This window comes from Salmo salar, chromosome ssa29 (genome assembly GCF_905237065.1).
Source record: "Salmo salar chromosome ssa29, Ssal_v3.1, whole genome shotgun sequence".
Lineage (NCBI taxonomy): Eukaryota > Metazoa > Chordata > Actinopteri > Salmoniformes > Salmonidae > Salmo > Salmo salar.
Window position 1 is genome coordinate 21,666,079 of NC_059470.1, and position 12,502 is coordinate 21,678,580.

General features: G+C 44.1%; 1 protein-coding gene across 1 annotated transcript in view; it reads right to left on the reverse strand.

Annotated features, from left to right (window-relative positions):
• lama1 (laminin, alpha 1) overlaps window positions 1-12,502 on the reverse strand; it is a 63,302-nt gene that overhangs the window by 42,666 nt on the left and 8,134 nt on the right. Inside the window, exons 2-7 of the mRNA XM_014181268.2 lie at window positions 10,737-10,907; window positions 10,419-10,531; window positions 2,413-2,655; window positions 1,620-1,799; window positions 1,210-1,299; window positions 169-286 (exon numbers count right to left, since the gene is read on the reverse strand). Of these exons, the coding sequence (XP_014036743.1) occupies window positions 169-286; window positions 1,210-1,299; window positions 1,620-1,799; window positions 2,413-2,655; window positions 10,419-10,531; window positions 10,737-10,907 (915 nt within the window). The remainder of the gene's footprint in view (window positions 1-168; window positions 287-1,209; window positions 1,300-1,619; window positions 1,800-2,412; window positions 2,656-10,418; window positions 10,532-10,736; window positions 10,908-12,502) is intronic.

Below are 12,502 nucleotides of genomic sequence, written 5' to 3' on the forward strand. Positions count from 1 at the left end.
GTTATTTTATCTGGCACAATTTAAATCAAGTCTAAATCCAGCATGTAATTCCCATGTCTTTATTTACTAAGTGACAAACCAAGGGCAACATGCACAGTAATGTCTTCTACTTAAGATAAGGTTTAAACTTATTTCCCCGTAGGCCGAAAAAGACCAACTGCAGCTTACTCTCGCATGTGTTGCCGTTGGAGAGGGTTCCCGGTTGCCACGGCTCCTGGTGGTAGCCGGGGCAACACTCATTACAGCTCTCCCCACACGTATTGTGCTCACACACACACTGCAACTTCTGAGAGGACAAAAGAGAGAGAGAGGTGAGGAGGAGCCACAGGAAGTGACCGATTGAATGCTTATGCTCTAGTCCTATTGCCAGCTGGGAGTGGGACACACACACACACATTATTTTCTCATTTTTCCTTGTCAAACAAATAGCTGGTCCTATACAAGGTGTGAAGTGACACTTGTGTGTTGTATGCGTATCATGTCATGTTGTTTGTGTGTTACAGATCTAGGATCTTAATTTGAGCCAGTTTGCTACAGCAGGAAAATAATCCTACAGCAACAGGAAAAGTGAATTATTATGTGGATTACAGGTTCATTGACATTTTTGTAGGGGTTAATACATTTTTTCGCAAAGGAAAAATCAAGCCTGAAATTTGAAAGCCTTTTTAAACTTCAAATATACTTCAAGTTTTACATTTCCTGCACTGCAGGTCAAATTAAGATCCTACATCTGTACGTTGGTGTGAAATATATGAGTGCATTTCCAAGTGGCAAGTTGAAGGGTCACAGGATTAGTGCTTGCTTTCTCATCCTCTTGTTAAGGTGACATTCCCCCTTAATGAGGAAGGCAACCAATTCAACTGAGCAAATGTTGGGCTGTACCATTCCTTCAGGGACTATAGGGGGAGCTGGGAATACTAAATTCACTTATAAAAACAATTTGTTTGGCAAATATATTTTGATTACTACCATACTTTGCATAAAATTGATATAAAAGTACTCTTTAGAATAAGTGTGTACAGCAATTACAACAAATCAGCAATGAACCAATGATCCCGATAAAATGAGCATAATTGAGTCAAAATGTGATATGTTTAACATCTCACACAATATGTGAAAGGCAGTAAATAAGTTTTACACTAAACAAAAGCTGAATGACAGCCACCGTGTGAGTCTGAACGGGCAAAACTGAAGACGGCCTGGAGTTACCATGGCAACGGGGTCCCAGGGGCAGCTCTGGGCGTGGCCGTAACAGATGCACATCCCGCCCACTGAAATGTCCTTGATGGAATAGTAGTACTGCAGAAGGAAACACAATGCCAATCAATTTTAGAATGACAAGACAGAAACAAAATACAAAGCCAATGAAGTTAGAACACTCAAATCTGCCTGGAGAGATGACAACTGATGTCTAAACTAATACTTCAGACATTCTGATGCAAATATCTCGTAATTTAATGTTTGTTAAAACCATAAAAATGCTAAATACATTTTTTTTAAGCGTTTTTCAAAACGCACAACCCACATATTTTGAATGAATGATCAATTTGGTTTAATATAGCATTTCTAACAGAAAACAGAACAGTTAGTGAGAGCTAGTGCTAGTGCTTTAGCCATACCCGTCTGGTGACGATGGGGTCCACCTCCTTAGGGTCACGGTAGCTGAGGGTCATGAGGTCGGCGTTGAGCGTGCGGATCCTCTGCAGACGCAGCCGGATGTAGCGGGCTGAGGTGAAGTCTAGCAGCTCTGGGGTCAGTTGGTCAGCACTGGGCCGCCCGTTGATCAAAGACGTGTGGATCTGAATAGGGCAGAAAAAAAATGGAAAGACTAGTGGCAAAAATGAACAACACACATACATATTGACTGAAATACGTCATTACGGTCATTTTTTATCCGATATCACTTGCCAGTCAGACCACAGGCAAATGATGTAACACAGGGCTAAACAATATAAGACACGATCAAGGATCTCACTGTGGGCTTTGGGGTGCGTTTCAATAGTCTGAAGTGGCTTCATCTCCTTGTCTCCCTAACCTTGTTAAACTACTGAGATGCACCCTCAGGGGCTGTGAGTAACCACAGAGTATCCTAACCACAGACGTTCATTACGGCTCTGCCTCGGCTAGAGTGACATTAGCCCAGCAGGATGGCGTCTAGAACTCTGGGAAAGCAGGCTTTCATTATCGGAAGGACGGTTGAGTCATCCCCCTGGCTGGACTACAGGTGCTAGAGGGGGGCGCACAGAGCCCATTCTCATCTAATTCTCTGCCTGAACCAAACCTAATAAACCAGTGGTCTCAAACTCCCAGCCTGTGGGTCACCAACGTGCAGCTCATGAGCTCAATGTGGCTTGCGGGCCGGGAGTTTCAGACCACTGTGGTAATGTAAAGTTTAAATAAATAGATAACTACCTCTCCGTGCTCCAGGGGTACGAGACGTGAGTAGTAGGAGGTACAGATGACCTCGTCGTCTCGTTTGTAGGTGGGGGGTCCGAAGCGGGGGGTGATGTTGTAGCGGGTCAGACATTCTGTGTCGCTGATGGCGTAGTACTGCCAGGGTGTGTACTCCACACCGTCCATTGAACGCTCCAGCACCCAGTTACCGGGACGAGGGGAGTTGGCTGCCTTGATTATGATGTAGGCCACCTGGAAAATCTGTAGACACACACAGACAGACAGATTTTAATATTTCATATTTAACAGTGAGAGTACAAAGGACACACACACACACACTCATGCACTCATGCACACACAGACACACAGAGTTATTCTCCCACCCATAATATTTTATGTCTGGATCTCCATTTTGTTGTGCATGACTGGAAGCTCAAGCTGTGCACCTTAAATACAAGGCTGCCTTCATAAGAGCACAAATAGGTCTTTGATTGACAAGGAGCACATATGCATCAGATCTGTTTTGACGTAATAACAGTGCACTGACACATTTAACCACTCAGTTACCGCAAGTTCTCTGTAACCCTCTTTCATGTGGTGTTGTCACAATGTTAATTGCATGTTTGATTGAATTCCAGTCTTAGTGCATCTGGCCCTAACAGCGCAGCATATGACCCCATACACAGTCATACGATAGGCTACCAAGCTAAAGTGGGGTCCGTAGCTAACAGTTACAGCTCCACTGAACCCCACTGTGAGACCTTGCCTCCACTCTCTCACTGTCTCCTCAACACTCCCCTATGGGCCTTACACAGTCACAGGGCACTACTAGACTGCCATTGCAATTCCCTCTCTTTCACCTCTCTATGACCCTCTCAGTGACACTAATAACAGTCTAGCCTGCCTCACATAAACGCACATAGAACTTGAGCTAGCCGTCATCGGCTTCTCAAATTGGCTTGTCAATGGTGCGTTTCCCCAGGGGCTGAGTGGAACCCCCACCTTCTCCGTTAAATCCTCCCTAAAGGTTCCAGGCAGCGGCACGAGGCTGTAAGTCTACCTTCCGGAAAGGAGGCACACCTACTGGCGTGTCACAGCTGATTTACGGCTGATCCATAACTTCCTCAACGGCGAGGGAACGCGAGCGTTAGCGGGTATCGTCGCCAAGCCACACCAAGTCGTTCCAGTGCATCTAAATGTCAGTCCCCCCTCAGGGCTGAGATAGATCATATGAAACAGAGAGCTGGTTGACTTCCCTCAGGTTATGTCTGATCCTTAAGTTACAGAATGATTCGCCCCTATGGGCTTCTGAAAGCTAGACAAGACGTTCGGTTCAAACATCTTTGGCTAAATGCCTTAGTCTGTATAGAAACCATGGGATTGACAGATTCTGAAATCCTCTTTACAGCCTTGAATGATTCACCTGCATGGGCCTCTAATGGCTAGACAAACATCTTTGGCTAAATGCCTGAAGGCCTTCCCACAATGAACATCGGATTCAGTCTTTGACATGTATTGCATGTCACACTGTGCGATGTTACCAAATACAAATCTGGATATCAACCTGGCCAGATTGTACGATTTGCTTCAGTTTTGTCATCACATTCTGCTATTGGCTTGCGTGGCTACGTTAGCCAATGTAGGCTACGTTAACTGCAGAGGTGTATTTGATCTGCACATTTGCCAGCACCTGTAGCGCAAGCCTCCCTCTATGCTCATACATGAGTGAAGTGAGTTTGTAAAAAGTATGCATCTTAGAAATAGTCTTCATATACAAACTTGATATGTCCCAAAAGAAGATTTTTGTTTTAATAATATTCTTTGCATTTATTAAAATCCCATCAAATAGCCTGATTTCAGATGTGTCATGTAAACAAGATTATTAGGGAAATTGTTCTTCTTGCAAAGCATGTAAACGTTTAAATCAAACTATTATATTGATCTGACTATTCACAATAATCATATTTTTGTGTGTGCATACTCAGTGCCTATTGGTCGGTCACCGGGATCAGCTCGTAACACAAGCCAAACTACACGATAAAGGCTCTAAAGTTCAGACAGAACTCTGGTCGAAGTCTACGACCGCACTGGGTGGTACTTAATTGGCTGACCTAGAAGCTGTCACACTGAACGAGCCAAGACTTTGGACAATCATTAACGACCAGAACATTTGCCCATGATGGCAAAATCGTGGCATAAACTGGATGAAATTGTACAGTCTGTGCAGGCTTTTAGTCAATATGGGAATGTTCGGGTTGCCAGATTCTGATATCTTCCCATGTCCTTGAGATGACTAGATAGATGGATGGAACAGGAAAAAAGGTAATGTGATCAGTGAGGTTGACATTCCTGTCCCAGCAGCAGCTTTATCTCTCTGAGACTTCAATCTGTAGAATCCTTTCGACAGGAAGCATCTTTATTCTCATCAAGGAAGCTTGGTCACCAGAGCTTTCTTTGGTTCTTTGGTCACTGGCCCAGTCTAGTCCAGAGTGTGTGTGCGTGTGCGTGTGTGTGGACGTGTTTAGCTATTCTTGTGGGGACTTCTGGTCCCCACAAGAATAGTAAACAAACAAAAATTTGACCAACTGGGGACATTTTGTTGGTCCCCACAAGGTCAAATGCTATTCTTTGGGGTTTAGGGTTAAGGTTAAAATTAGTGTTAGGGTTAGAACAAGGTTTAGGGTTAGGAGCTAGGGTTAGTCATAGGGATGGGAGCTATGGTTAGGTTTAGGGTTAGGTTTTTGGGTTAAGGTTAGTGTTAAGGTAAGGGTTGGGAAAAAGTATGGGTTAGGGAAAATAGGATTTTGAATGGGACTGAATTGTGTGTCCCCACAAAGTTAGCTGTACAAGACTCTAGTGTGTGTTGTGTGTGTGTGTGTGTGTGTGTGTGTGTGTGTGTGTGTGTGTGTGTGTGTGTCAGTGACCTCCCTCAAAGGAGCTTAGTGTTCTCAAGGCAAACAGATGCTGTGAATGGACTGGGTTAGTTATTGAAACGTGACCTAATCCTGATCCATGTGGACTCCAACAAATGGATGCAGACCTTTGTGGACTAGCTGCCTTTGTGCCTCAACTTAACTAACCAATTACTAGAACACTCCGTTTAGAGGATACAAGTTAGCTAACATCACCAGATATCAGTTTTTTCTAATTTAAAACTGTAGCGACTCCTGTGCCGGGCGCTTGCACGCTGACACGGTCGCCAGTTGTACATCGTTTCCTCCGAGACATTGGTGCGTCTGGCTTCCTGGTTAAGCGAGCAAAGTGTCAAGAAGCAGTGCGGCTTGGTAGGGTCGTGTTTCGGAGGACACATGGCTCTCGACCTTCGCCTCTCCCGAGTCCGTACGGGAGTTGCAGCGATGGGACAAGACTGTAACTACTAATTGGATATCATGAAATTGGGGAGAAAAAATGGCAAAAAATAAATAATAATAACAAAAAAAACCCAGATCAAATCAGATATCTGTGTCAGAAATTGAGTGCCACATTTCAGAAATATGTTTTGATGTGGCTAGTTACTGTGACTGCTAAAATACAGTGTTAGTTATTACTAGATGCTAAGCGCAAAGTTGTTCCCACTGTGTCTCTTTAGCCACCCAGTCATTACCACTAAATCCCATTCCGCCCAGTAGGACCCAAAGCCCTGTGTAATGGCATGCCTCGGCTGATCTGCCTAGTCACTGTGACTGGCTGGCGGACTTTGATGTGAGCTAGCAAGACCTGGCTGCAAGTAGCCGCGGGAAACAGGCAGAGGATTATTTTTGTAATTAGCTGCCATTTTGGATCAGGTGGGGGGGGGTTTGCGGGGGTTGTCTCAAAGGATAAGTGAAACAGTCTGACCAGTGTGTTAGAAGACTGAATCGTGGGGTAATCAAAGGGTAAACCGTGACCTACCGAGACAAAACGAAAACACATACACTTACTAACACTTTTCCAATTGGAGTAACATTAAGGAATAGAAATGTGCTTCCCAACCGGTAGCCGGACTAGCCTCTGTGCCAGTTTGGCCGATGGGAGAGAGGGTGGAAAGATAACAAGGCGGGAGAAGACAGTCATGGGGATCCAGCCAGTGGGAACGAGCAGAACCAGGCTGCAGGGGAGAGACAGGAGGATTACCCATCAGCCCCTAAGCCGTCAAAGGGGCCCAGTTCACCAGTTGAGCTTCGCCCTTGGCAGGGCCGGGGCTGTGGGGCTCAGAAAGTGGAGCTAAGTCCCCTCACTGGAGGGAGAAGCCTAAACCAAAAGTAAAGAAATATGGCCACCACTGACACTGAGCAGATCTATGTCCTTCTTGCTACTAATCAGCAACATGCTATAAAGACCTAACGTCTGGCTGGTTACAATTCAGACCAAACTGTCTGTGTGTGATAATATGTCAGACACAACGTTAGACAAAGTTGATTTTGAATATGTAAAATTGTCAGGTAAATTACATGAGTATTTAATAAATATTCAGACAGAAACAGGGTGTCCTTTGGCTCCCCTCTGTTTTGTGTCTCTGACACTGAATAGAAACCTGCAGAATACTGAATAGCAGTAAATTCTCAGGCCTGGTCAAGACCAAGACCAAATTCCAGCAGTTTGAACATTTAAGATATGCTGTGGTGGCAGTAAAGTTGGAATCCAGACAATAGCAGTGGAAGTCATGGTTGTGGGTTCCGACCACATAAAAGAGGCTGGCGTTTGGCCACAGGCCTTTTTTGTCTAGAGGGTGGAGATGAGTAAGTCTTTTGTGTTGGTGGGAGATGGGAGATGGGGGAAGGGCGATGGGGCCCGGAGAGCCCCGTACACGACAGGACATGCACTCAGAGAGGCCCAGCCACACACCGGACAGGACAGTGTGGATATCAGCCAGTATGAGCCAGTGTAGGAATCCAGCCACAGCCAAGGCTCTTTCACCAGAAATAGTTCCTGTAAGTTCAGAATCATATCACAGAGAGGTTTTCTTTTGAGGTTGGGGTCGGGGTCAATTCCATATTGGAAAATAATTGGAAATTGGCCATTGGCTTCAATGATCCCCCCAATTCAGGATTTGTTCAATTCACATTTGAATGTGAATTTGAACTGAATTAACCTATCCCCATCAAGTGTTATGGACGGTCCCTTCTCACCAATCACAACCCATCAACATACTACCTTCCCACATTGTTACATGAAGTGTGTCTATAAAAAGTAAGTTAACATGTTGACATAGCGGCGGGCCTTGCAGGTTATATTTTGTCAGAGGGTCATTACGATGGCTATTCTGGTGGACGGTGGCGGCATTGTCGCTGTAAAGGGACAATGTGGGCCAACACAGCTGGGCAGTGGGAACGGGGGCTGTTTGGACAGCAGCGCCTGCATTTGCCCCTCTCCCCCCCTCTCTCCCCCTCTCTCCTGGGGGGCCCACAGGATGAGAGCTCCAAATGGTTTCCCCTCTGTTTGTTTGACTGGGGCCTGTTAATTGGATAAAGAGCTTGGTTGTGTGTGTGTGTGTGTGTGTGTGTGCGTGCGTGCGTGCGTGCGTGTGTGCGTGCGTGCATGTGCTTGTATGTGATGTGCTGGAATGGCATCCACAGGCAGATTAGCCCATCTAAATCCTGACACTTTGACACTGTTTCCTGTCAGGTTTGGACTCCTGTGGATACTGGTCAATACTAGTACTGTCTGCCAGGCACCACACTGAGGGCTTTAATCAAGATGGATGCCACTGGTACCAAACCAAAAACACATGTCTTCATCAAATAAGTGAAAATACAGACATTACACTTAACATAGAACATATGTGCAACATACTGTAGCTTATATAAGAATATATTTACATCGTGGCACTGTAAACTTAATTTAAACCCTCTTTCGAACAGAGAATTTAATAAAGGAAGATATAGCCTAGATATAATGCTATTATTTCTTAGGGCATCAGTTATGAGAATCAGTATTCTCCCACGTGAATACTTCGGTATTGCGATGTAGCAGTTAGTTGGAGACACAAAGTATCTCAGCTCCTCAGAGGAGAGGGCCAGCTAGGCTAGCACTAGCTTATGGGAAATCTTGAGGTTTTTAGAGATATAATGAATCAGTCAAACAAAGCTCCCATTGACAAGCTATTCTTTTCCATGTAGATGTTTATCTTTGCTCTTGAAACAATTTGAAGTCAGCTGCTTTGGTTTTGAGAAGTCTGAGTCATTTTCAGTTGGTTTACGAGTTGGGGTATTATGCTCTTTTTGATGTCTGCTATTTATAATGTCTATTTATTGGCATGACACGCTTGGTTTTGCTTTTATTAACTTAATACAAATGTTTGTTTGATCTAGTGTGATAATATTCAATTATTGTTGTATGATAATGTACCACCTTGAATAATTTGGCCTATACTGTGTATTCAGCACCAGATACATTTCCATCACTCACTGCTACCATATCTCAGGGTTAAGTCTTGACAACTCTCTTTGGTAGCAACGATAGAACATACTGTATAATTACATTACCATATCAAAGTTATCACACGTCAGGAATCACACTGGGAATGTTAATGAAACGTCGACCTGTAATCCCGACTTCTCTCAGCCTTTGATTTTCCCCGTTTCTGCATGTGTCTTCACAATTTTTCCCTGATAACTCTCGAGGGGAAGGAAATGGAATCTTCTGCGGTTGCAAATGAAATGTGGAGATAAGTGTACGTTTACTGCGGAGTAGTCCCAAACGCTCATTTTGAATCTAACGCACTAGATTAAAGTGCCTGGCTCCGAGCTGTATTCTCGTCACCACTGGCAGAAATGAAAAACAAATATTGATGGGTGTACGGGAACCTGTTTATTCCATTTTCATCTCCTCTATTGCTAAGCAGTGGATAAACATCACATCTCAGATGTTAAGCCTGTTGAGGTAGCCTATAGTAGTGGGGGGAAAAAAATCGATACAGTTACATATCGGGATACTATTTTTGACGATATTTCTGTATTATTTGCGCTACTCGGCTGTACCTGCTCCAAAACTCCAGTCTTTTCCCTTCATATCTTGTTCTCCATCTTCTTTTTAAATAGGGAGACCATTTTCAACACGTATATTTATACCAGCACTTATATTTACATAACTGATCAAAACTCATTTTCTCATGGCTCTCTTTTGTCCCTCTGCAGGGAACATATGGTGAGCAATATGTGATAATATTATATAGTCAGGTCCCTGGCAATTCCCAGCCCTCGAATCAAAATTGAGGCTAAATCTAGATGGAGCATGATGTGTAATCTAGGCAGACAGAGCGTTGAAAGGTAGGTGAATGGCTACACACACGCACACTTTAAAGATTGTATTTTCACATGAAAACAATTACTGGGATGTCTACATCGTAATTAGTTCCATATGTGCATTCCCGAGGTCAATATAAGTTGCTGGAATTCCCAAGAGGAAGTGGGGAGGGGTCACATCTTAGCACTATATAGTGTGCACCTCTGAAACAGGTTGGTTAAAACACAGCACCATCACAGTGGACTACTATAGTGTGTGTGTGTGGTGGCTCGATGAAAGAGGGTCTTGTTTCGAGTGCCTGTTGAAACAGGATTTTTTAAAGTAGCTGGCTCAGCTCAGTCCCCCCCTCCCTCCCCTTTGGGGAGAGAGAGAGAGAGAGAGAGAGAGAGAGAGAGAGAGAGAGAGAGAGAGAGAGAGAGAGAGAGAGAGAATGTGAGAAAAAATAGTCTTTAAAAAAAAGATGTAGGGAGAGAGGCCATCCAAACATAGCCCCCTCCCCCCAACATTTTTTTATCAGCAGCACCCACGTTTTATTAGTCACATGAAGAGGATGCACATGGTAAACACCGTCCAACCACATGCTTATTTGCAGGTTCCTTCTCGACAATGCAACAACAATAAGAAATAATAAAAGATAAGAATACGAACATAAAGTAAATGGCTCAGTAGAATGGAATAACTATTTTAGCTTAAGTATAATACAAGGAAGGCACAATTTAGAGTGTGTATGTTCCCAGCATGTAGCTAAAGAAAGTGGTGCAGTGTAAAAGCAGCAACATAGCAGTCCTCAGAATTCCTACCTGTCGTAAATCCAGAGTGATCGTCACCAAGTGGAACTGGCGGCCATTTTTTATGCTTGGGCTCTGCCACCACCCATTGGTGCCGTCAATAGCATTGGTGATTGGATGTTGCTCTGCATAATATCAAGAGAATAGCAAGAACATAAATACCATGAATCCACACCTGGAGTACTGTATTTCAGACAGATGACTCAAAGACAGTGAGACTGTGGAAAGTCAAACTGTCTGGAGCACTAGCCAGCAGGCATAACAGTAAAACCCCAGACTCTCCTCCCCAGCCCTCCCCTATGCATACTTAGAGGCTCTCGACTACCGTACCTTTGAGGTTTTGACTCTGGGCATTACAGGTTCGACACTGCGAGTTGCGGATGCGTCGTCCTGGTACGTGTTCCACCAGCTTACAGTACATCTCTGGCTCAGGCTCTCCACAGGTGGCGTTGGTGGTGATCTCTGCATTACTGGCCAAGTTGAGGATGGCAGGGAAGAGACCTGGCAGAGATAGAGATGGGGTTTCAGACCATAACATGCATCTATCTACACACAGAGACAGGGTATGATAGAGTACATGGTCTGTCTATTCACATAAGCATGCACACACTAGAAAACACTCCTTCATACTTACACATTATTTAATGTAATTTAGCAGACACTCTTATCCAGAGCCACTTAGATAAGCACACACGCACCTTCACATTACCCCCCAAAAAAGAGGAGTTGTATCTCTCCCTTCCAACCGCTCCGTATCTCCCACCCCCACCACCATCCCCCCACTCTCCACCCATCCCCCCACTCTCCACCCACATGTTTACATGGACCATTGATAGGTAAAATGGTCAGGTCGAGGAAATTGACAAAGGCTGGAGTCTATTGATGGGTGGTGTGGGCAGCTGTGGGCTGCTGTTATAACTACCCCAAGGCCCTCTGGGCTTCAAGGCCTTTGTCCAAAAGCATCTCTCCATCTCTGTCTCCTAACAGAGACTTCAGGAGGCTTATGCTAACAGATGAAATTCTACACTGAATAAAAATTTAAAAAGAAATGTTTTTGACGGTGTGCTTATAAGATGCTTGTCATTTTATAATTTGTTAACCTTAAGTATACAAATTAAAGGCCTGCTGGTCATGATTTATAAATGGTTTATACATGTGTTTACTAATGCTAATAAATATATTAACCAATGATGCTTACACTGTTTATTAATAGTTAATAAACTAGATGTTTATGAGCAGATCTTCAAAGAAGTCAAACCAAGTGTCACATCAAACAAAATCTCACTTAGGGCCACCCAAAAAATACAGACGGCTCTGACTGCATGTGTGGTTATGGATGTGGGTACGCGCAGACCCGCGAGCCACTGCAGCCCCTCATGATCAGCTTAGATTTTTTTGTGGCCCCCACCCCCATCAAAGTCACCCATACCTGATCTAAAAGATATGTAAGATTCAGAGGAGAACCTTGTGAGCTTGGCCTATGACTTAATCCTATTGAATTGAATGGCCCCAAAGCATTCCTGAGAACACTGATGAGAACACTGATGAGCACTTCAGAGGCTCAAGAGATAAGGAAGCTGGGGGATGAAGTTGTTAGCCTAATGACATAGCAGCAATGAGACATCTGACCAGACCAGTGGTAGCATGTCTTGGAGTCAGACCCACTTATCAGTAGTGACCATTGGGATCAATCCCCTTTCAGCATATGAGCCAGTACCATACGGTTCAGCTCTGCAAGATAGTGTGAAATCGGGATGACTGAATGACTGACTGACAGACTGTCTGTTTGTCTATCTGTTGGTGGCTCGGTGGCTGCTGATTTCTCATTGACAGAGAGGCTTGACCCCTGTGCTCTGTGAGCTGGAAAGGGGAAACCCAGGGAGAACGGATTGGAAAGCAATTATCCGGTTCATGACGACTATTCATTAGCTTGTTATAATGCTTTTACCACAGCTTGCCTTAAAAAATAACTTGATTTAATCTTAGAAACTATCCTGGGATAGAAAGAAACCTCAACCATGTTCTCTGACCACCAAACTCACAATGTTTTCATAGTTTGGAAATCAATTATGTTTATTGATTTTAGTCATCCTCAA